At 34.7% G+C, this 27,020-nt stretch overlaps 1 protein-coding gene across 2 annotated transcripts in view; it reads right to left on the bottom strand.

Moving 5' to 3' along the window:
* SYCP1 (synaptonemal complex protein 1) overlaps nucleotides 1-27,020 on the bottom strand; it is a 148,755-nt gene that overhangs the window by 62,261 nt on the left and 59,474 nt on the right. For both annotated transcript variants that reach the window (XM_065879621.1, XM_065879627.1), the window contains exons 16-22: nucleotides 14,310-14,414; nucleotides 13,408-13,511; nucleotides 11,898-12,015; nucleotides 11,113-11,183; nucleotides 8,239-8,320; nucleotides 2,276-2,338; nucleotides 2,038-2,100 (exon numbers count right to left, since the gene is read on the bottom strand). In XM_065879621.1, coding sequence (XP_065735693.1) covers nucleotides 2,038-2,100; nucleotides 2,276-2,338; nucleotides 8,239-8,320; nucleotides 11,113-11,183; nucleotides 11,898-12,015; nucleotides 13,408-13,511; nucleotides 14,310-14,414 — 606 coding nt within the window. The remainder of the gene's footprint in view (nucleotides 1-2,037; nucleotides 2,101-2,275; nucleotides 2,339-8,238; nucleotides 8,321-11,112; nucleotides 11,184-11,897; nucleotides 12,016-13,407; nucleotides 13,512-14,309; nucleotides 14,415-27,020) is intronic.

Genomic DNA, 27,020 nt, shown 5'->3' with positions numbered 1-27,020 from the left:
GTTTGATAGGGATTGCACTGAATCTGTAGATTGCTTTGGGTAGCATAGTCATTTTCACAATATTGATCCTTCCAATCCAAGAACATGGTATATCTCTTCTCTAGGAGATTTTTGATGACAAATTCAATTTCCCTGATATATGGCTCTTCAGATGTACTGTTTCATCTTGTGTCAGTTTTTAGGAAGTTAGATTTTCCAAGAAATTTGCCCATATATACAATGGAATATTACTCGGCCATAAAAAGGAATGAAATTGGGTCATTTGCAAAGACATGGATGGACCTACAGACTGTCATACAGAGTGAAGTAAGTCAGAAAGAGAAAAACAAATATTGTATATTAACGTATATATGTGGAATCTAGAAAAAATGGTACAGATGAACTGGTTTGCAAGGCTGAAACAGAGACACAGATGTAGAGAACAAACATATGGACAGCAAGGTGGAAAAGCGGGGGTGGGGGTGGTGGTGGTGGTGGTGGGAAGAATTGGGAGATACATATATACACTAATATGTATAAAATTGATAACTAATAAGAACCTGCTGTATAAAAAAGTTAAATTTAATTAAATTTTTAAAAAATAAATTTGCCCATTTCATCTAAGTTTCAAATTTATTGATATAATGTTGTCCATGACATTCCTTTGTTATCCTTTTAATATTTACAGTATCTATATGGTAGTGTTCTATTTTATTCCTGCCTTCAGTGAATTTTACTCTCTCTCCTTTTGTAATCAACCCTGCTAGGGGCTTATCAATTTTATTAATATTTTCAAAGAATCAACTTTTGATTTCATTAATTTTTGTCTTTGTCTCTCTTATTTCTTTGATCTCTCTTTTCATTTGTATTATTTCCTTTGGTCTACTTTCCATGGGTTTCATTTGCTCACCTCTTTTCAGTATCTGGGTGAAAACCTAGGTCATTTCTCCTTTTCTAAAATAAACATTATTTATAAATTTCCCTACAAGAACTGCTTTAGTTGCATCCCACAAATTTTTGCATATTGTATTTCTATGATCATTCCGTTTAAAATAATTTCTAATTTTCCTTGTGATTTCTTCTTTGGCCCATGAGTTACTTACTAGTATAATGCTTAATTTCCAAATATTTAGGCTTTTCCAGATATCCTATGGTTACTTATTTGTAATTTAATTCTGTTGTAGTGAGAGAATATACTCTATAAGACTTTAAAATTTTTAAATGTATGGCCCAGCATATGGTCTATCTTGGTAAACAACCTATGTGCACTTCAGAAGAATTTACAGTTGTAGCTATAATGTTCTACAAATGTCAATTAAGTCAAGGTAGTTAATAATGTTCAAATTTTGTATATTCTTACCTATTTTCTTCTAGTTGCATCAATTGCTGAAAGAGGGCTATTACAACCCCCAAATATAATAATAAAATTATCTATTTCTCATTTTAGTTTTTTACGTTTTTACTTCACGTATGTTGAAGCTCTGCTATTAAGAACAAATACATTCATGACTGTTATATCTTCCTGATGAACTGATACCTTTATCATTATCAAATGCCCCTTAGGATCTCTGATAATACTCCTTATATTTCAATCTATTATATGTGTTATAAAACTTGTTATTCCAGCTTTTTTATGCTTACTGTTTGTATAGCATATGACATATCTTTTTCCATATTTTTACTTCAACTTCCTTTTATCTTTATATTTAATAAAGTGTGTCTCTTGCAGGGAGCATATAGTGTGGCCTTGACTTTTTTATCCAGACTAACAATTCCAAGCCTCCACCCCAAACCTACTCAAATTCAATTTTCAATGTATGGGTAAGGAATATGAAGACATATATATACACACACGTACATATATTCTAAGCTGCTTAGATGATTTTAACATAGATAAAGCAAAGATGTGCACTCTACTACAACTAAAAGGATTGATCCCCTCAATCTCAAAAGATAATGATTGAAAATAATTGCTACAATATAAATAAAGGGCTTAAAATTCCTAAATTCTCATCTATGTGTTAGCATTTTTAAAACAAAAATAAGGATTCCAAATACCTTTATCTCATAAACATTCAGTTGCTTGCTTTCTGCTGTACTTTTTTTTTTTAAGGCCTTATTCTGTTAAAAGATAAAAATAAAGGATTATGTTTAATATCAAAGTGATTCAAACTTGCACTGTTACTGACTTAGACTAAAATTACTAAAGGAAAGGAAAGCATTATTCTCTAAAACTGTAGTAAAAACATAGGTTGTTTTTTTTTTAAATAGTTTTATTTTGAGAATCAGTACATACCTCCTGCTGGAGTTCTTCAATAACCTTGCTTTTATTTTCAACTTGTTTCCTTAAATTGTTACACTAAAAAATCAAGAGAAATTTAAAATATTTTATTCAATATTCCAGTCAAAATAATTTCAAACTAACAAAAATATTAGCATAGAGATCACTTCAAAAATCATGTCGTTAAACAATTCCATTAATATCAAAAATATGTGAACAAGTACAAATTTTAATAGATTATCTCAGTACAAATTTGAAATTCTTAAAATGTCTTAATCTACTTAAAGAACACATGAATTCAATTACTTTAAGGGAAAAGTACCTTTTACTGAATCCCATACAGAGGGCTGAATTATATAATTAATTGGATTTTGGAAAGCCAGCCAGAGGATTAACTATAATTTGTCTTCTTTCTTATTCATTATTCCCCATTTATCATTTATGAGATCTCTTTTACTTATTATATTTGGGGAAGGGGAATAATATAATACTCTATCTCCTCTATAATACTCTATCTCCTCCTAAATACATTCTAATTCCTCTTACAGAAATACCATCTAAATCATTTTTTTAATACCTCACTTTGAGGGACTATTTCACCTGGCTACACATGTAGAATTGGATTAAGAGGTACTAGCCCAAAAATATATGGAGCACCATAAATGCAGCACAGATTTCTAAAGGGTCCTAAAGCATTACAGATATATAAGCTGTTCTAATTTCCATCAAAGTAGAAAGAAAGTCCAACGGGAAAAAAATTTTAATATCCACGATTAGCACAAAATGCTGTGTTAAATATCTTTCTTGAAATACTCATATGTAGTCATAGTCAGCAACTATTCTGAAACTGAATAAGGTATGATACTGGGGTTTACAAGTGATTTATTTTATCTAAATTTTACTGTGCACCATCCCTCTCAATGGTCTATTTCAGAAAACTCAAAAGAAAACTGAAGAAGAAAAGCCATAGAAAAGTGAGAAACATTTTACTGATTATCATGCCAATTGGCAGGTATAAACATATTAGGTGAAACTATTTGTGTATACAATTTTTATTTATTAAAAAAATCAAAGACTTCCATTTTTGACAGAAAAATCACCTAGATACTCTGAACAACTTTCCTGATAAAAATAATTTAAAAGTAAATGTCTAAAAAATAAGAAATCTGCCTACTTGAAATTACAACTTTAAAGTGTCGTAATAGTAGGTTTGAGGCTAGCATCAAAGGCAGCACTTGGCCTACGGGTATCTGCTGAACATACCTAGGGTCAAAGAGATGGGAGATAAAACTCAGAGCTCACTAAAGGTAGAGAATCCAATGAGAGAACCCTGCATAAAGTCACAAACTCAAAGGACTACCTACTCAGTGAAAGTGTAAACAAGAAATAAATTTGCCACACAGAAGGGTACAGTAAGGAAACTTGTCTGTCTTGACCCTGGCACTGAGTGAATGGTATGAAAACTGTCCTGAAAATTTGTAGCCATGAGGTGGCCTTATATTGGATTGGGGAGGGGAGCGGGGCAGTCATTTATAGCTGGATTCATACTATCTCATTTATAATCTCAAAAACTTCAAATGGAGAATTTACTTTAAAATGGGCTCCTCGTTAGTAGTGTCCCCAAGAAAATCTTTCTGGGAGGATACCAATCTCAACACAAGCCACAAAGAATTACCACAGGTAAAAAACCAAGGAATCAGAAAACATAAATAAGGCTCAAAGAATAAAAAGTCAGCAGAAAGAATAAAGAGCAAAATCAGACCTGAAGAAGACTTCAGATATTGATATTATCAGACAAAGAATATCATATTAAAATATATTAAATATTTTTTAAAATTAAAGACTTGAAACTATGAAAAAGAAATGAGAGACAATAAACAACAATTGAGCAGATTTTTAAAAGAACTAATTAAAACTTCAGTAATGAAAAATATAAGTAAAATTTAAAACTCAATAGACAGGAAAATAGGTTACTTCTTGGCCTTACCACATGAATGCTGAACACATTTTTAAAATATCAGTTTGAAGTATCACCAGATTATTAACTTTGCCCAAAAAAACACATGTTTTATGCATTTCTCTGTTCTTCAGACCATCAAAACTTATTCCCTTGAGAGTTAATATTGATGATCATATTTTCCTGCTACTCAGTTTTTCCTAAAAAACTATCTTTATAACTGACATTACTACATATTATAAAAACCATCTTTATAACTGTAATTATGACAGTTCAAAAAATATGTATATTTTACTAAAAGGATAATGACATCAGATCTATCAACTTTGTCATTTTGACTGGCCCACCTCACTGTCCCTTATTTCTGAATAAACTAATGAAAATTAAAGTAACTTAAGTTTTCAATCCTTTTAAATTTAAATAATATCCAAATTTAGGACTAATTAATATATTTGGTGGAATACCCAGAAATTCTTGAAAAGATTTTAAAGTATTACAGTTATTTTTAAGTCAAATAATTCATGTACAAAAAATCAAAGAATTTTATTCACCAGAATTCTAGGTAGAAGAAAATAGTGTTAATTATTAGAGGTCGGAACTTCAGAAAGTGAACTATGCTTTCCAAAAGACTACTCACTGACTCACTATACAGAAAGTCAAGTTTAAGACAAGTGTGTGGTGAAGGGCAGAGAAGGGAAAAGTGAATTGGTATTGCCAGCCAGGCAGTAAAAACATTTCACATAAAGAAAGCAGAAATTTTTCTGCAGCTCCCTTGATTATAAGAATTGGAGAGATATCTAAGAATGATTTTTAAAAGCATCTTGCCACTCTAAAGATATCCACAACAAATGCAGCTGCTAAGAGAATGAAATTTGGGGAAAGTGAAGAGATAGCTAAAGATCAGTTTAACGAAGCTTTCTTTGGTCTTTGAAGCAGTATGCAAAAACTCCTTATCCCAGAGCCTCTTCAAAGAAACCTGTAGTAAAAATCCTATACTATTCCTCAGGAAGGGGGAAGGGTAAGCTGGGACAAAGTGAGAGAGTGGCATGGACTTATATATACTACCAAATGTAAAATAGATAGCTAGTAGGAAGCAGCCGCATAGCACAGGGCAATCAGCTCAGTGCTTTGTGACCACCTAGAGAGGTGGGATAGGGAGGGTGGGAGGGAGACACAAGAGGGAGGAGATATGGGGATATATGTATATGTATAGCTGATTCACTTTGTTATAAAGCAGAAACTAACACACCATTGTAAAGCAATTATACTCCAATAAAAATGTTTAAAAAAAATCCTATACTATTCCTGAAAGCCTTCAAAGTGGAATTGAGATTTCTTTTTACAGGACAATGTAAAGGTTGGCCCTAAAGAATCTAGCCATACATATTTTGTTACAAAGTCTCTATTCCTAAATATTTTTCACATTTGATAATACCTTGTTTTCTAATATCTTCATTTGTTTATCTTTTTTTACGACTTCACATTCAATGCTTCGAGCCTAAAAAACATTATTTGACATCAGATTTTTAAAAAATGTTAACAGAATTTCTATTTTCTGAGTATCTTTTAGACGTGGAATTATAAAGCTTAGTCTTATATTTCTACAAAAACATTTATCAGCTCTCCCAGTTTAGTTCAGTAACCTTTTTTAAAAAAGAAATTCTTTTTGTGTCTATATGTCAATGTTCATTATTCTTATCTTAGCATTAATATCACTTTACAATATTTTATTAGCTTTCCCAGTTTATACTGAATTTTTTTAACTATATATAAATGTTTATAATTTGTTAAATATGTCTTTCACAAACATTTGTTAAACTGAACTTTGTAACAATCCAATGATATAGAAAAGTAGGTATTACTATCCCCACTTTAGAGATGAGGAAACAAAGGCTCAGATAAACTACGTATGAAATAATAAATGTCTGAACTAACGTAGTGGATTGGGATAAAGAAGAGTGTAATGAATTTCAATGTCAGCCAAAATATCCAAGAAATATTTGTATTTTAAATTCTTGCCAGAAAACTGTTTCAACAGGTAAATTGAAATCCAACCATGGAAAGCTGAAACATGCTATCAATTTGTCTTGCATTTCATTTGTTTTTGTTTTTTTTTCCTTAACTCATCATTAATATTTTCTACTTTGGTAAAATAAATTTAAGTTCTTAGTGGAAGATTTTTATTTTACATTAAACATGAAATTCATGTTTTTCCCTACACCAACAAAATTAGTGTTTTGAAGCAGCCTCTGATACAAATTTTAAAGTAGTGAATTACATACCAAGTCTTTAGGAGATTAAATTCATTTTTTTGGGTTGAATTTAACAAATAAATATGAAACTCAAAGAAAAAATAGCTTTTTGAGAAAAATATGTGATATAGTCTAAAGAATGTTAGAGAGGCAGCTCTACCACTTCTTAGTCATGTAGCTTTTCAAGTTTTTACCCTTTGAAGGCCTGACTTCCTAATTCATAAAATGAGAACAAAAATGACTTCCAGTTTAAGATAACATACACAATCTAGAATGTTCCTGGTTCATTGCAAGCCCTTAAAAATATAGTTCATCTCATCCTTAGACTATTCCAATAGTCTTAGAACTCTCCAACGTATAAATAAAATTATGACACTTCTCAGGTGAAAACTCTTCAATAACCTCAAACTCCTAAATATAGCTATGTGGCCTTAAATGATCTACCCTCATTTTCCCCCACTCTCATTTTTCCCCTTCATCTCTCCACTCGCATCTCCTCGCCTCTCATCTTTCCCTCCTCTCTCCACTCTCACCACTATCTTAAACTCCACCTTTCAGCCAAGATAAACTTTGTCTAGTTGCTTAAATATGATGGGCTCTCTCATACTTCATATACAATGTGTGTGTGTGTGTGTGTGTGTGTGTGTGTGTGTGTGTGTAACTTGGAATACTCTTCTTTTCCCTGATATACTTGTGCCCACACCTCTGCCTTCCACTAATTCCTATTAATCAGAGGTTTCAAAATGAATGTTGCTTCTTCCAGGAAGCTTGTCCTGACTCAAGTTTAGATAGATGCCCTTTCCATGGGCTCCAACAGCAATTACATAGAAGACCTATGTTTTGGTCTGGCCAGCATCCTTTCCTGGAAAGACTCTTTCAGTATAAATTTCACAGTAATCCTGCTTAGTTCATAAAGCTTGATGGGGACTGATATGTCTCCAAGGATAGCAATGCAGCTCAGGCTTAGACAGATTACTCTATCCCCTAATTGCAATGAATGGCTCAGGTATAAGTGAGCTAAACTAGGCCAGAGTCCTCTCTAAGATTTTTTCCAGAGCTTTCAAGACTATTTTTTATAGCCTTCCAACTTATTCCAGTGCCTTTCACCTCTCCCTATTCCATTCTCAAAAATTAAAAATGTTACTTGCCTAATGAAAAAACTAAATTGGATACTATTGTCCACCAAAACAAATTAAAAACAAACTTAGCAACCAGAACAGTGCCTGGCACATCATAGGTAGTCAGTAATATTTGTGGAATGAATGAAAAAACACAGTCAAGGCTTTCACAATCTAGGTTGATCAGCACAATCTATTTTGGCACCCTTTTCTCCCTCTATGTATGTTATATACTATAATCATGTCACATACTTTATACTATTCCACTTTTGTGAATAATCTTCCCTAAAAGCCTTCTTCCTATCTCAACTCTTTGAAATCATTTCCACCAATGCACAACACAAATTTATTAATCAATTTATCAGTATATTTCATATTACTAAAGTATGAGCCTTTTATTTAGCCTAAAATATAAATCAACATTTATAAATGCTCACTATTTAAAGAAATTTAGAATCATGCCACTATTTCTTCTAGATATAAACCACATAAGCAAAATAACCCAACGTGGCCCCAATTTTTAAGGTCAATAGCCTACAACAGTCCTTGGCCCACTAATTATTTATACAATAGTATACTTTTTCTTGACACGTGGTATTGCTTTTATGATTTAAAATTTTGTGATAGAACCTTTTATTAAATACAACATACCTTTTCTTCACTCTTGTCCAATTTATATTTAACTTCATCTCCTTTCTGTTTTAGTTCTTCTTTCACAGATTCTAGTTCATTCCTTAAAGAAATAGAAGAGTGATACTGTAATAAAATCTATATTTTCATTTTATTCTCTTTCTGGAATTCCTAAAACGGTCGACTATTTAATTTTTTGTTGGTTTATATTTTCATTTTGTTTGATAATTTTTCATGCATTAATGTCAATAAGCACAATTCTACTCCTACATTTAAATTAATTTATACATTTATTTTGAAGTTACTTAGATCTTTATAGCCATTTTTTCCATAAAAAAAGAAACTCCTAGATAGGAAAGCTTATTTCTTATTTAAGTCAAGATTTCACTTTACTGTTTTCTTAGTCATAAATTAGTCATCATTCTAAGACATAGTCGTAATGTCGTACAGATAAATTAGGGACATACATACCAGTGATTTTAAAGAAGAACTACATGACTGAGATATTTGCGTATACCTGTATCCTTATATATGTACAGAGTATCTCTGGAAACATACACAAGAAACCATGATACCTCTGGAGAGGGAAACTGGATATCAGGAAGACAAAAGGCAAGCAAAACAGGTTTCTTTCCCCATGTCCTTTTGATTTTTACACCACATGCATGTATTATCCTTTCAAACTTTTTTCAAATTAAAATCTGTCTGTTGCATATGAAAACAAGGGTGTTTTGTCTCAGAAGGATACTTAAAGCTATTTCTTTCTTTTTTTTTTTTTTTTGGTGGTACACGGGCCTCTCACTGTTGTGGCCTCTCCCGTTGCGAAGCACAGGCTCAGCGGCCATGGCTCACGGGCCCAGCCGCTCCGCAGCATGTGGGATCTTCCCAGACCGGGGCACGAACCTGTGTCCCCTGCATCGGCAGGCAGACTCTCAACCACTGTGCCACCAGGGAAGCCCTAAAGCTATTTCTAATTGTAGACTCTCTTGTTACTACAACTGATATGTTACTGGGTCTAATGTAAATGCATGGAATAGTATTCAATCACGTGGAATAACTTGGCCTTGTAAGAACTGAATCTAGGATGTTTACTCTTCAACTGAGTTTAAAATTTTTAATTGGAATATTCTTACTTTTCCTAAATATATTTTTATTTACCGTTCTGTAAGTCCATAGAGTAGGACAAAAAGATATTATCCAAACAACTTAAATTAAAAGCAGCCTTTCCCTAAAAAAATCTTCACTTTTTATCCCCAAAATGTAGTGGCTTAATCACAGATTTAGTCTATAAATAACAGTTACTTCTGAAGAAGAAAAGTAAGCATAAAGGACAAAAGTAATCTTTAGAAGCATAGTAAAAGATGACTTTCCAAATATGGAAAATAGTAACAGTTAAGTGCCAGGCACTGTGCTCAGCACTTTATTCACATTTCCTCATGTAATCCCCAGACAGTCCTATGAGGGAGATATATTAGGTCTAAGGAAATATCAAATAATTTACAATTGTTAAGTTTTAATGACCACATTCTTTAATCAAACAAGTCAAAACTTAGTACATCAGAATGTGAGTAAAAACAAGAGCCCCCAAATATTTGGAAATCATCTAAATTACTAATAGATTAAAAGGAAACTTAAAATACAAAAACAGATTATTTAGAAAATAATAAACATGAAAACACTGCATATCAAAAAGCAGGTCACAGATCTACAGTAGTGTTAGAAAGTAAATTGATACCTTGAAATGTTTTTCAGTATTTGAAAAAGAGAAAGATAAACCAAATATCAATATATTGATTTTTAAATATATCAATTTTTAAAGTAACTAAAGAAAATATTAATATTTGATTGCAGGCAGGAAAAAGATTTGTAAGTAAAAAAGCAATGGGAAAAAATTTCAAAAGGAAAGAATTCGATTTAATACAAATTTTTTTAAAAAAACTTCTGTATAACAAAAAAATTACCCAAAGTGAAAGGAAAACAACAGGTTAGGGGAAATATGTGCTTTAAATAAAATAATATAAAGGATTAATATGTTTTTTAAAGCTTAAATGAGTAAGAAAATAATCAAGATATCAAAATATTAGTGGGCAACAGGCATAAGCAATTTACAGAGAAGAAACTCTAGCAAACACACACGAAAAATTCCAAAGCTTACCCAAAACATGAAAATTATAAATCATAAGAACTATGAGTTGTTTCTACCTGTTATATTATCAAATAAATTAATGATAATACCCAAAAGTAATTAAAACATTTGGAACCAGCATTTTCATAAAATATTGGTTGTATTGCATAGTTTACAACTGATAAAACCTATTAGAAACCATTGGTCTATAAAAAGTAATTGAAATAATTATTCCTATGACTCAATAAATTCACACTGGAAATTTATCCTATAAGAAAAAAATCTCTATGTCCCAAAATGTTTACTACAGTATTCTTTACGATAGTGAAAAACTGGAAAATGTAAATATCCAAATTAAAATATTGTTATATCTATCCACTTGACTGACTGGCATACAAGCATTAATATAGATGATTGTGAAAACAACTAGAAACATAGATAATGCTTAAAGTAATATTAAATTTTTTAAATACCTCTTCTAAATTTTCTGGCATATGACTAGTATACTTTCTTAAATAAATATTAAATATTAGAAAGTTTATGATACTTTAAAATTAATTTCTACATCTAATATCACTATTTCAAGCTAAGTATAAAATAGACATTATTACAATTTTACTTTTAAGCAGGATTCCAAAGCAATGATTTAAGTCTAATTTTTTATTTTATACTATATTCAACATAAGATTAATGTAAATTAACTACAACAAGTTAATAGAAAAGAAATACTATTTTGGGCCAGTCAAAAAAGGCCAATGCATTAGTCTTGCCTCAATTGTGTTTCTGTCTCTTCCAGATTTTCTATTTGTTTCAACATCCTTTCTTCTTGCTTTTTGCTGTTCTAAAGAAATAATCAGTGCGGTTTATATTAATTATTTTGTTTCAACAAAACTAAAATTGAAATTAATACTCAAGACCTTTATCTGTCTTAAAATTCATTTAGTTATATATAAAGCAAGAGAATGGGTTATTTAACTTATACAGTTCCACACTAGTTTTCCAGTCTTACTCTATTCCCCTAATAATCTCTATATTAGTAGCTAAAAAACTAGTCTTACTTGCTGTTTCCCAGTGATCCTTTGAGACTTGTGTCCTTTGTTCGTATTGTTATGGCTTCAAGGAATGCTTTTCCACTCATTGCTACCAACTGAACTGATAATTATTCATGTTTTTAAGGCAAAAATCAATGCTGTATTCTCTCTGAAGCCTTCTCTTTCTCTTTCCCCAAGGCAGAAGTGATCCTGTGAACTGTGATAACACTTTGTCCCCCAAACAATACATATGATATACTATTTTAAGCTATTTGAGCATTTATTTTTTTATTGAGTCATAAACTAAAGAGGAATGATATTTTATTCATCATTGTATGCATATTATTACTACCTCAATATGCATATTTTTCTTCTAAAACAAAGTATTTCGAAGAAAAAGATAATCAGATAATCTAAAATAATCAGACTTTTAAAGCTGGAAGAAACTTTAGAGGTAATCTGTTCTAAACCCTTAACTTTACAGTAAGAAAACTAAGTCACTGGGACTTTCTTTTTCAACTCACATTAATATCTTCTTGCTGTTTCTTTAATTCTAGGGCCATATCCCTTGTTTCTTTTGCTAGGTCTTTGTTTTCCAGTGAAAGCCTTTTGCAGCTTGCAGTTAGTTCAGTATTCTTAAGCCTGTTTTTTAAAAAACATGTCATACCAAAATATTTACATATAAAATTATATGATGTGGAATTTTATCCAAAATAATCTTAGGAGAAAGAAAGGAAGGGCTGGGGCTACAAATGAAATAAGATTGGCCATCAGTTAAAAATTTTTGAAGCTGGGTGATAGGTATATGCTGGGTCATTACAATATTCCCTCTTAACGTTGTATATATTTGAAATTTTTCTATAGTAAGTTTTTCAAGATGTTACATATTTCCTTGCATATTCTCCATACCACTTCCCCGTTTATCTTTCACAAATTTTGAAAAGTATTTATTTTTTTCATATAATATTTTCTTTCTAGTAGACTGTCTCTTAGAAACTGTTTCAAATTTCTGATGATTAATAGTACATGAGACTAACTATTTTTAATTAAAATATTTTCATTAAAATAAATAAAACTTTGTGCACATGAACAACACTTAAACTGCTCTTACAAGGTCTCAAATATTCTACATTGGAAGAGAGATTACTGCTGTTACTGGTTGCAGCCAGGATCAATTTTAAATGAGGGAAGGGGAGTGTGTGGCTGGCTCTATGGAATGATTTCAGAAGCACCTTTTATCTCCTACTTATTGATACTGGAAACTCATCAAAGAGTTTTAATTAAAAAATGAAAAGTTGAAAAAGCAAATATACCAAGGATAACACAAATTTATATTAATCAGTTCATTCATTAAAAGGAATTTTGGTTAATAGATGAATATTACCCAGAGCCCCTACAAAAGTACTGTTGAAAAGGTACCAGAAAGCTGAGAATGGGAGTTGAAAGAGAAGTGACAAGATGCTGAGTAAATTACTTATTTCTCATTTTTATCTAGAGTTGAGAAGCAACCAGAAAGCAAAAATCATGCTCACCACTAGGTTGCCTACTTCAGTTTAGTTCTCCCTGAGTAACAACACAACAATCATTTCCTCCCACTTTCTCTAGAAATTAAATTTACTAAGTAGGTGAAACAACTAAATATTATGTTTGGACAATGTGAGAAATGAATTTATATTTTGTCAGTTCATCAATACAAACCTATGTAGTAATTTAGTAAAACAATCAAAATAACTAGTTACAACTACAAATGATTATTTTTATGAGGAGCTAAATAATCTCCAAGAAAAGAGCATATCACTCTTCTAATGCAGTTCTCAAGTTTGTGATATATACTCTTATGTCAATAATATGTACCTCCTTTAACAATGAAATTGGCACATTATTTTGATCTTTAATCAGAAATAAAACACAACTTTAAGCCTATTCAAAGAAGTATTACACATAATTTACTAATTTAGTATTACCTACTTCGGAAAGTATTACAGAAAGCTTAGGAATTGAATACATAAGCTACTTTATAGATAGAAAACATACTTCTCATTTTCAAGCTCAGTTTTCAGCTCTTTAACCTGTTTTGAATAATGCTGTTCACTTGTTGCAATGGCAGTTAACTGTATTTCCAAATCATGTACTTTTTTCTGGAAAATAAACATGTATTATCACAGCAAATGTTTTTACAGTTTTCTCACTTAAAAAGTATGGTCACTCCATGTAAGCAAGTTATACCTTTGGCAAAAATATGTCAAATTTTTAAAATTTAAATTGATTTAATGCCATAGTCATTATAATTTTAAAACAATGAGCAATGACAAATGCAATACTATAAGTAAATTCCATCTTGATATTCTGAAGCTCAACCAGTAAAATTATATTTACATATTATAAAATACTATTGTCAATTTTATACTACCAAGTAATTAATTTCAATTAAAATGTCACATTTTTAAGAAGAAATGCATTAGTTAATGAAATCAGGCAGTACTTGAAAAACTAAGCTGTTCTTACTATATTAGAAAGACAATTACAATGTAATACTGTAATAGACTGAAAACATACTTTTTAAAAATAAAAGACATTCTAAAATTATAACATGAGCACTATAAACACTACTGTAAGCTAAGAACTTAATAAAGGCTAAAATTTAAATGTATCAATTAAGAAATACTCAAGACATCAAGAAATGTAATTGTTATAAGCCATGGCATTATGTATACTATTGGTATCTAAAATGTTGACCTTTCTCTTCCTCATTATAATATGCAGGTTCTCTAAATGTGCTTTAAATCAATCGTTAGCATACTAAATGTAGCAGGAACACATCTTCCAGAGGAATTTTGTGAAGCAATCTTGCACAAATCTAACAGCCACACCATAATCTACAATGTATCCTACTAACAAAACACTTGAAAAAAAAAATGTATCCTTTTTAAACAAACCTCTCTGGTTTTGAGAAGCCCTGTTAGTTCTTGTTCTGCTCCTTTTAATTCTTCAGCAATCTTCTCAAATTGTTTCTTCTCATCTAAAAGCTTTTGGTTTTCTGCCTATTTAAGGACATTAACAAATCATGACAATCAAAGTACACACACATTCAAGATAATCAAGCTGCTCAAACAGAGTTGTGAAGAGAATTATGAATTTCTCTTTGGCTCAAATTTTTAAAAAAGAGAAAACAAGTCATTAAGTAAATTCCCAAACTAAATATGATAACAGAGGATTTAATGGGCAGAGCCCTGGAATTTTTTATTTTAAAAAAATAAGTCATACAGGTCACTGAATTCAAACCTCACCTTATGCATAAATCACTTTAATTTATTAGCACTTATTACTTAACTCACTATTCTATCAACCCAGTTTGTACTTACATTTTACTAAAATGCTCTTCCTGTAACTTTCATGCAATGGTCATTGTTCTGTGTTCCTTAATCACAAAGTCTAATTCCTCTTTTCACATGATAGCTGAGAAATATTTGAAGAGCTATCATCACTCCTGAACTTTTCTCTTAGCTATTCTAAAATTTCTAATTATTTTTATTATATATTCCTATGGAATGGTTTTATATTGCCTCATTCCTTCAGGATGGGCTCACTTTGTCAACATACCATTCTAAATGAGGTGTCAAGAATTTAATTCAATGTTCTAGACAACCATGGGTCAGCAAACTACAGCTCACAGATCAAACCCAGCCACTGTCTGTTTTTAATAATTCTTTACCATAATATAGCCAACCTAGTTGTTTATATATTATCTATGCCTGTCTTGCCCTGTAACAGCAAAGTTGAATAGCTGCAGCAGAGACCACATGGCCCGCAAAGCCTAAAAACTTACTATTGGCCTTTCACATAAAAATTTTGTCAACCTCTGCTCTAGACAAGTCCTATACAACAAAACTTTCTGCAACAATAGGAACATTTTCCATCCTGTCCAATATGGTAGCTATTAGTCCTTCAAATGTGGGCCACTGGAGCTTAGAAACTGACTTGTTAATTTGATTTATTTTAATTAATTTAAATATAACACATTTGGCCAGTGGCTACCATACTGGTTAGCATAGCTCTAGCTACTGAGCAAAACAAACTATAATCTAACCATTAACTCTTTAGTTATGAGTGCTTAATTTCTATTACTTCTTCCTGTTATCCAACAGAGCATAAGATTATGAATTCAATATTTATTTTGTTTACTTAAGCATGAGATTATAATAATTTTATTAAAGCCTTGCCAATAAGAGGTCTGAGATTAAAAACTATAAAATCCACTAATTGCAGTTATAGAGTTTGAATTTTACCTATAAGCAATGTAGAGCTATTGAAAGTTTTGATATAGCAATATAACATGATCATATTTGTGATTTAAAAAAGATAACTATAGAAATAGTACATAGGAAGACCCAATTATAATCAGGTATATATCTATACCTATATAGATATGTACAAATATCTACAAATATAAAGACTCAAAGATATGCCATGTAAACAATAAACATAAGAAAACTAATGGCCATAATAATATTAGTTAAAACAGACTTCAAAATGAGACAGTATTATCAGAGATAAAGACAGGCATTCAATCATGACCAAAGAGTCAATTCAGCTGGAAGATATAATAGTTACATATAAATGTAAAACCTTTAACCGAAATTCAAAATACACAAGGCAAACATTGACAGAATTAGAGAGAAACAGACAATTACAAAATCAAAGTAAGAGATTTTAATACCCATCTTTCAGTAATCAATAGAACTGGACAAAAATCAATCAAAACCAAAAGATTTTTCACAATACCATCAACCAACTGTACCTAATTGACATTTATAGAACGTTCCACCTAACAATAGCAGAGGAAATATTCTTTTCAAGTGCACATGGAGCATTCACTCAGATATACGAGATCATGATTTCTAAAACAAACCATAACAAATTTAAGTAATAAAGTATATTATTTGACCATAATGGAATTAAGCTAGAAATGAATAACAGAAATATAACAGCAAAATCTCCAAATACACAGAAATTAAATAACAGACTTATAAATAACCCCAGGGTCAAAGAATAAATCTCAAGAGAAATCAGAAAATAAATGAAAATGAAAATACAACATATCAAAATTTGTGGGCTAAAGCTAAAGAGGTGATTAGAGGAAATTTATAATATTAAATGTTTACATTAGAAAAGTCTCAAAAGAGCAATCTAAGTTTCCACCTTAAAAACATAGAAAAAGAGCAAATACACACAAAGCAAACAGAAGGAAGGAATAAAGAGAAGAAATCAGTGAGATTGAAAATCAAAAACCAACAGAGAAAATCAATGAAATAGAAAGCTGGTTATTTGAAAAGATTGATAAAGTAATTAAACTCTATCAAGACTGACAAAGAAAACAAGACCACAAGACAACCCTCAGAATGGAAGAAAATATTTGCAAATGAAGCAACTGACAAAGGATTAATCTCCAAAATTTACAAGCAGCTCATGCAGCTAAATAACAAAAAACCAATAAATCCAATCCAAAAATGGGCAGAAGACCTAAATAGACATTTCTCCAAAGAAGATATACAGATTGCCAACAAACATATGAAAGAATGCTCAACATCATTAATCATTAGAGAAATGCAAATCAAAACTACAATGAGCTATCATGTCACACTGGTCAGAATGGCTATCAACAAAAAATCTAGAAACAATAAATGCTGGAGAGGGTGTGGAGAAAAGGGAACACTCTTGCACTGTTGGTGGGAATGCAAGTTGATACAGCCACTATGGAGAACGGTATGGAGGTTCCTTAAAAAACTAAAAATAGAATTACCATATGACCCAGCAATCCCACTACTGGGCATATACCCTGAGAAAACCATAATTCAGAAAGAGTCAGGTACCAAAATGTTCATTGCAGCTCCATTTACAATAGCCAGGAGATGGAAGCAACCTAAGTGTCCGTCACTGGATGAATGGATAAAGAAGATGTGGCACATATATACAATGGAATATTACTCAGCCATAAAAAGAAATGAAATTGAGTTATTTGTAGTGAGGTGGATGGACCTAGAGTCTGTCATAGAGTGAAGTAAGTCACAAAAAGAGAAAAACAAATACTGTATGCTAACACATATATATGGAATGTAAGAAAAAAATAGGTCATGAAGAATCTGGGGTAAGATGGGAATAACGACACAGACCTACTAAAGAATGGACTTAAGGATATGGGGAGAGGGAAGGGTAAGCTGTGACAAAGTGAGAGAGTGGCATGGACATATATACACTACCAAACATAAAATAGGTAGCTAGTGGGAAGCAGCCACATAGCACAGGGAGATCAGCTCGGTGGTTTGTGACCACCTAGAGGGGTGGGATAGGAAGGGTGGGAGGGAGAGAGATGCAAGAGGGAAGAGATATGGGAACATATGTATATGTATAACTGATTCACTTTGTTATAAAGCAGAAACTAACACACCATTGTAAAGCAATCATACTCCAACAAAGATGTTAAAAATAAAATGACTGACAAAGAAAAAAGAGAGAAGACATAAATCACCAGTATCAGCAATGAAAATAAGGGTAACACTACAGACTCCAAAGACATTAAAAAAATAATTGCAGGGAGTGCTACAAACAACTCCATGCACAGACAGTCAACAAAGTTAATGAAATGGGTTAATTCCTTAAAAACCACAAACTACCAAAATCACCCAAGATAAAGCAAGTAACTTGAATAATTCTATAGCAAAAATAAATAAAATTCATAGTTAAAAATCTTGCCAAAAAGCAATCTCTAGGTCCACATGATTTCTCTGGAGAATTCTACCAAACATTTAAAAAAGAAATAATACTAATTCTATATAATCTCTTCCAGAAAATGGAAATGAAAGAAATGATTCCCAACTCACTTTATGAGGCCAGCATTAGCCTGGTTCCAAAACCAGTGAAAGACAGTCCAAGAAAACTATAGGCCAATAACTCTCATGAACATGAAAACAAAAATCCTCAACAAAATATTAACAAAAAAATTCAACAATACAGAAAAAGAATAATACAGGCATATCTCAGAGATATTGTGGGTTCATTACAGAATACTGCAATAAAGCAAATATCACAATAAAGCAAGGCATAGGAACTTTCTGTGCACATAAAAGTTATGTTTACACTATTCTTAGTTTATTAAGTGTTCAATAGCATTATGTCTAAAAACAACAATGTACATACTTTAATTTAAAAATACTTCGGAACTTCCCTGATGGAGCAGTGGTTAAGAATCCACCTGCCAAAGCAGGTGACATGGGTTCAAGCCCTGGTCCGGGAACATCCCACATGACATGGAGCAACTAAACCCATATGCCACAACTACTGAGCCTGTGCTCTAGAGCTCATGATCCACAACTACTGAGCCCACTTGCCACAACTACAGAAACCCACACACCTAGAGCCCATGCTCTGCCACAAGAGAAGCCACCTCAATGAGAAGCCCGTGCACCACAACAAAGAGTAGCCCCCACTCGCTGCAACTAGAGAAAGCCCGTGCACAGCAATGAAGATGCAATGCAGCCAAAAAGAAATAAATAAATAAAGTTTTTTAAAAATACTTCATTGCTAAATAAACCCAGACACCTACGGTCAATTAACCTTTGACTAAGGAGGCAAGAATATACAATGGGAAAAGTCTCTTCAGCAAGTGGTATTGGGAATGTTGGACAGCTGCATGTAAATCAGTGAAGTTAGTATGCTAACACATATATATGGAATTTATGAAAAAAAATATCATGAAGAACCTAGGGGTAAGACAGAAATAAAGACACAGACCTACTAGAGAATGGACTTGAGGATATGGGGAGGAGGAAGGGTAAGCTGTGACAAAGTGAGAGAGTGGCATGGACATATATACACTACCAAACGTAAAATAGATAGCTAGTGGGAAGCAGCCGCATAGCACAGGGAGATAGCTCGGTGCTTTGTGACCACCTAGAGGGGTGGGATAGGGAGGGTGGGAGGGAGGGACATGCAAGAGGGAAGAGATATGGGAACATAGGTATATGTATAACTGATTCACTTTGTTATAAAGCAGAAACTAACATACCATTGTAAAGCAATTATACTCCAATATAGATGTTAAAAAAAATAAAAAAGAATACACCCTCTCACCATACTCAAAAATAAACTCAAAATGGCTTAAAGACTTAAACATAAGACATGACACCACAAAACTCCTATAACAGATCACAGGCAAAACATTCTCTGACATAAATCATACCAATTTTTTCTTAGGTCAGTCTCCCAAGGCAATAGAAATTAAAACAAAAATAAATAAGTGGGACCTAATCAAACTTACAAGCTTTTGCACAGCAAAGGAAACCATAAGCAAAACAAAAAAACAACCTACAGAATTGGAAAAAATAATTGCAAACGATGTGACCAACAAGGGTTTAATTTCCAAAATATACAAACAGTTCATACAACAATAAAGAAACAAACAACCCAATCGAAAAATGGGCAGAAGACCTAAAGAGACATTTCTCCAAAGAAGATATAGAGATGGCCAATAGACACATGAAAAGATGATCAACATTGCTAATTATTAGAGAAATGCAAATCAAAGCTATAATGAGGTACCACCTCACGCCAGTCAGAATGGCATCATTAAAAAGTCTACAGATAACAAATGCTGGAGAGAGTGTGGAGAAAAGGGAGCCCTCCTACACTGTTGGTGGGAATGTAAGTTGGTGCAGCCACTGTGGAAAACAGTATGGAGGTTTTCTCAGAAAACTAAAAATAGAATTACCATAGGATCCAGCAATCCCACTCCTGGGCATCTATCCAGACAAAACTATAATTCAAAAAGATATATGCACCCCTATGTTCATAGCGGCATTATTCACAATAGCCAAGACATGGAAACAACCTAAATGTCCATCGACAGATAGATGGATAAAGAAGATGTGGTACATATATACAATGGAATACTACTCAGGCATAAAACAGAACAAAATAATGCCATTTGCAGCAACATGGATGAACCTAGAGATTACCATATGAAGTGAAGTAAGTCAGAAAGAGAAAGACAAATACCATATGATATCACTTATATATGGAATCTAAAATATGACACCAATGAACCTACCTAAGAAACAAAAACGGAGTCATGGATATAGAGAATAGACTGGTGGTTGCCAGGGGTAGGTGGGTGGGAGAGGGAAAAAAAAATACTTCATTGCTAAAAAAATGCTAACCATCATTACATTATTTGTAATCTTTCTGCACTAGTAACAAAGATCACTGATCACAGATCACTGTAACAAATATAATAATAATGAAAAAGTTTGAAATACCATGAGAATTACCAAAAAGTGACACCAAGACACAGAGTGAGCAAATGCTGTTGGAAAAATAGTGCCAATATACTTGCTTGAGGCAGCGTTGCCACAAACCTTCAATTTACAGAAAATGCAATTATCTGCGGTGAAGTGCAATAAAACAAAGTATGCCTATACACCACACCAAGTGAGATTTTTCCCAGGAATACAAGGCTGTTTCAATGTTTAGAAATTAATCAATGTAAAACACCATATTAATAGTCTAAAGAAGAAAAACCACATGATCATATCAAATGACACGTAAAAATAATTTGACAAAATTCAACACAGATTCATAGTAAAAATTCTCAACAAACTAGGACTACATGGGAAAGTCAACAAAAAACCTATAATTAACATCATAGTTAATAGTTAAACACTAAATGTTTTCCCCTTAAGATCAGGACATCAAAGATGTACACAATCATCACTCCTATTCAACATCACATTGGAAGTATGGAAGAATAAAAAAATACACAAAATAATTCATCTTTAATAAATAAATAAATATTTTGTGGAAAAGGTTGGGGGTGTGGCCAAGATGGCACAGTAGGAAGACCTTGTGCTCACCTCCCGCATCAGCATATCAGAATTAAACGATTTACACAGAAACTGTTGATGAGAAAGACCAGAAGACTAGAGAAAAGTTCTTCTACAACTAAAGAAATAAAAAAGGAACCACAATGAGATGGGTAGGAGGGGCAGATATGTGGTATAGTCAAGACCCATACCCCCAGGGTGGGCAACCCACAAACAGAAGAATAATTGAAATTGCAGAGATTCTCCCCAAAGAGCACGGAGTCCAAGCCCCACACTGGGCTCCCAGGCTAGGGGCCCTGCACCAGAAGATGAGTCCCCAAAACATTTGCCTTTGAAGGCCAGTGGGATTTACTTTCAGGAGAGCCAAACGGCTATGGGAAATCGAGATTCCACTTTTAAAGAGTGCACACAAAATCTCACATGCTCTGGGACCCAGGGAAAGAAACTAATTTGAAAGGAGCCTGCGTCAGACCCACCTGCTGACACCAGAAAGCCTCTTAGAGAGGCATGAGGCAAGTGGAGCCCACCCTGGGAACACAGACACTGGCAGCAGCCAATTTTTGGAGCTCGTTCTACTACGAGGACACTTGTGCTGGCAAGCAACATTCTGGAATTCTCCCCCTCTAGCTTATTAGTGCCAAGACCCAGTCCGCCTCAACAGCCTGAAGACTCTAATACTGGGAACCTCAAGCCAAGCAACTAGCCAGATACAGCCCCACCCACCAACAGGCCAACTTCCTTAAGAGCCCCAAAGCCCACAGCCAACCCAAGACATGGCCCTATCCACGAGAAGGCAGAGGACTCAGCCCCACACATCAGTGCACCAGCACCAGCCCTGGAACCACCAGGGCCCTACAATCAGAGATCTCAGGAACCAGATCTACCCACCAGTGAGCCAGCACAAACACGAGGACCCAGCCTCACCCACCAGTTGGTGAGCACAAACCCCAGGATCCCTTGGGCTCCCACCCTGCCCACCAGTGGGTGAACAAAAGGCACAGGACCACTGCAGCCACACAGCCTGCCTTGTCAAAAAACAGTCCACATACCAGGAGGCTGGCACCAGTCTCAGGAACCCCGGGCCCTGAACCTGCCCACCTGCAGGCCAATACCAGTTCTGAGATGCCTTGGACCCCCTCAGACAGCCATCCAATTATCCAGCCCCACCAACCTTCAGGCTGACAACAGCTCTGGGATACCCCGGACCCCAGAGCCAGTAGTGTCAGGAATCAGCCATGCCCACCAGCAGGCCGATACTAGATGCAAGACCCCAGCAATACAACTACTCATCCCAGAACCCAGCTCTGCCCACCCATAGGTCAGCACTAGCCCTAGGATCTCCTGAGGCTCCACAGCCAGCCACCTTGTGACCCAGCTCCACCCATCAGTGGGCAGCAGCCTCCACACAAGGCAGGGCCTGGCAATCAACTGGACCGGGGCCACCCACACCTGTAAGACCACCCAAAGTAGGCAGCCCACCACAACAGAAGGAAAAACATGGCCCACATAGGGGGCACCCCTAAAGCATATAGTTCTGATGACCAGAGGAGAATATGTCGCTGGGGCACATAGGATGTCTCCTATAAAAGGCCACATCTCAAAGGTCAGGAAATATAACCAACCTTCTAAATACATAGAAATAAAAACAGCAAATTAGGCAAAATGAGGCAACAGAGGAATATGTTCTAAATGTAGGAACAACAAAGTGAAGTGGAGATAAGAATCTACCCAAAAGAGTTCAGGATAATGATTGAAAAATGCTCAAAGAACATGGGAGAAAATTGGATGAACAGGGGGAGAAGTTAGAAGTTTTTAACAAAAAGTTAGAAAATATAAAGAAGACCCAAACAGAGATGAAGAATACAATAACTGAAATTTTAAAAATACACTAGAAGAAATCAACAGTAGATTAGACAATACAGAGGAATAGATCAGTGAGCTGGAAGACAGAGTAGTGGAAATTACTGAAGATGAACAGAAAAAAGAATAAGAAGAAATGAGGACAGTTTAAGAGACTTCCATGACAACATCAAGAGTATTAACATCTGCATTATAGAGGGCCCAGAAGAACAGAGAGAGAAAAGGCCAGAGGACATATTTGAAGACATAATAGCAACCTGGGAAAGGAAACAGACATCAAGGTTCAGAAAGAACAAAGAGTCCCAAACAGGGCCACACCAAGACACACTGTAACTTAAATAGCAAAAGTTAAAGATAAAGAGAGAATATTAAAAGCAGCAATGGAAAAGAAGTTATGCACATGAGAACTCCCAAAAGGCTATCAGCTGACTTTTCTGCAGAAACTCCACAGCCCAGAAGGGAGTGGCATGATATATTTAAACTGATGAAAGGGAAAAACTTAACAACCAAGAATACTCTACCTGGCAAGGCTTTCACTCGGATTTGATAAAGAGATCAAAAGTTTTACAGAAAAGAAAAGCTAAAAGAGTTCAGCACCACCAAACCAGCTCATGTACAAAGCTAGTAGAAAGGTTAAAAGACAACAGTAATAAAATCAACTTTATCTGCCATAAGTAGTTAAGGGATACACAAAACAAAAAGATGAAAAGTATGATGTCAAAAATAGTAATCATGGGGAGAAGGGAGTAAAAATGCAGGGTTGTTAAAATGCATTTGAACTTAAGACATTAAAAACTTAATCAGATAGATAGATAGACTGCTGTATATAAACCTCATAGTAACCACAAGCCAAAAATCTATTATAGATACATACACACAAAATAGAAAAGAACCCAAACATAACACTAAAGATAGCCATCAAATCATAAAGGAAGAGAGCAAAAAAGAACTACAAAAACAACTCAAGGAGGGGACCAAGATGGTGGAGTAGGAAGATATGGAACTTACCTCTCCCCACAAATACGTTAAAAATACATCTACACATGGAACAATTCGCATGGAAAACTGGAAACTGACAGAGGAACTCCTATACAACCAAGGATGCAAGAAAGATTCCCATGTAATCAGGTAGGACAGGAAGAAAAGCATCAAGTTGGGACCTGTGCCCCTGGGAGGGGACTAAGAAGAAAAGGGAAATTGCATGGGGGGACACTCACTGTGGGGAGTAAGTGGGTTGAGCCACAGACTGGGCATCCCAGTCCTGAGGTATTACATAGAGGAGACAAGCCCCTTTGGCTATTTGGAGAACTGCTGGGACAGAGAGAAAGGCTGGAGGTGTCTAGACTCTACTTGTGAGGAGTGAGTGGGTGCTGGCTTGCCACCAGGCAGGGCAGGGAGAGGTCTGCCCTGCAGGCTAGCACCTTGAGCACTCCCCAGTCCAAGCTGAGTGAACACCTTGGCCCCACTCACTCCATGCAACATCTTGGCACTGGATCTAGGAAAGCCAGGTCCTGGGAAAAGACTCGATCTGGGAATGCAGAGGCAGCCCAAGAGCCTGGGGTGTGGTCCAGGTAGGGTGGCGGCAGCCATTGTTGGTGCTTACTCAAACAGTGCCACAGAAGTAGCCCAGGCTTCTGATGGCAGCACAGCCAATTCAATTCCTGCAACCATAACGTCACGATCTCCAGTGTCAATCAAGTTAATGCTCCGGCCCTGCCCACTCCATGCCATAACCTTGCACTAGATCTGGGACAATGACAACAGGGGAAAAGACGTGACCTTGGGCTGAGTGAGTGAAGCCACAGACACATATGCAGGTAGTGGACCTGACCTCTGTTAGCCCACGAGCCCACTTTCTATACAGTATTCCCCTCCTTTGGGGCAAAGGATCCAGCATGAGGAGAAGGAAAAAATACACACTTAAGGGAACACAGCCAGCTCTATCCCAACCCTCAGGGCATCCACTCCTGTAACTTAGGAACTGAAAGGGTGGGGATTGCCACTGAGCAGAGAAGTCACACCTCACACCCTGTGCAGGCTTTAGCTCCTCAAACACCAGCCACATACCCTATCAAGGTGATAGTGGCCGGCACACCCTGGGGAAAGATGTGACTGGTCTCCACACCAAATCCAGCCCTTACACTAAAAACACTGGGCACATGCAGTCTACACAGGAATGCTCCCACATAAAAACACCCCTTCAAGACCACAGTAGATAACTGTTTCACCTAAATTCATAGAGACAGAAAAAGTTAAGTAAAATGAAAAGGCAGAGGAACAACTCATAATTGAAAGAGCAAGAGAAATCCCCTGAAAAATAATGAAACAGAGATAATCAGTACAACACACAAGTTCAAAACGTTGGTAATGAAAACACTAAATTAAGAAAGAGAATAGATCTAAACATTTTAACAAGGAACTAGAAATTATACAGAAGATCTAATCAAAAATAGAACATTCAATTTCTGATAAAATGCACTCTAGAGGTAATGACTCACAGACTAAATGACACAAAAGAATTCATAAGTGATCTGGAAGGTAGAAAAAAAATATATATATATATACTACAAAGCTGCAGTAATCAAGGCAGTATGGTACTGGTACAAAACCAGACACAAAGGTGAATAGAACAAAATAGAACCCAGAAATAAATCCGCACACCTATTGCCAATTAATCTACGACAAAGGGGGCAAGAATGTACAATGGAGAAAAGACAGTCTCTTTGGTGCTGGGAAAACTGGACAGCTACATGTAAAAGAATGAAATCAAAACATTCTCTAACACCATATATAAAAATAACACAAAATAGATTAAAAACCTAAATGTAAGAATGGAATCTATAAAACTCCTAGAGGAAAACATAGGCAGACCACTCTTTAACATAAATCATAGCAATATCTTCTTGGATCAGTCTACTAAGGCAAAAGAAATAAAAGCAAAAATAAATAAATGGGACCCTATTAAACTTAAAAGCTTTTGCACAGTAAATGAAGCCATCGACAAAACAAAAAGACAACCTACAAAATAGGAGAAAATATTTGCAAATGATATGACTGACAAGGAGATTTTTTGTTTGTTTGTTTGTTTTGCGGTACGCGGGCCTCTCACTGCTGTGGCCTCTCCCGTTGCAGAGCACAGGCTCCAGACGCACAGGCTCAGCAGCCATGGATCATGGACCCAGCCACTCTGTGGCATGTGGGATCCTCCCGGACCGGGGCACAAACCCGTGTCCCCTGCATCAGCAAGCGGACTCTCAACCACTGCACCACCAGGGAAGCCCAGACAAGGAGTGTTAATATTTAAAATATACAAACAGCTCATACAACTCAATATCAAAAACAACCAATCCAATCAGAAAATGGACAGAAGACTTGTAGAGATATTTTTCCAAAGAAGATACACAAATGGCTAACAGGCACATAAAAAGATGCTCAACATCACTAATTATTAGAGAAATGCAAATCAAAACCACAATTAAATATCACCTCACACCTCTGAGAATAGCTATCATCAAAAGTCTACATATAACAAACATTGGAGAGGATGTGGAGAAAAGGGAACCCTGGTACACTGTTGGTGGGAATGTAAATTGGTTCAGCCACTATGGAAAACAGTATAGAAATTCCTTTAAAAAACTAAGAACAGAATTACCATATGCTGAAGCAATTCCACTCCTGGGCACATATCCAAAAAACCTAAAACACTAACTCAAAAAGATATATGCACCCCACTGTTCACAGAAGCACTATTTACAACAACCAAGACACAGAAACACAGAAGCTACCCAAGTACCCATCAACAGATGACTGGATTAAGATGTATACACACACACACACACACACACACACACACACACACACACACACACACACAAAATGGAATATTGCTCAGCCATAAGAAAGAATGAAATA

The sequence above is a fragment of the Phocoena phocoena genome, chromosome 1, assembly GCF_963924675.1.
Source record: "Phocoena phocoena chromosome 1, mPhoPho1.1, whole genome shotgun sequence".
Classification (NCBI taxonomy): domain Eukaryota; kingdom Metazoa; phylum Chordata; class Mammalia; order Artiodactyla; family Phocoenidae; genus Phocoena; species Phocoena phocoena.
The sequence above is the reverse complement of the archived record's forward strand: the minus strand, read 5'-3'. Positions and strand labels throughout refer to the sequence as shown.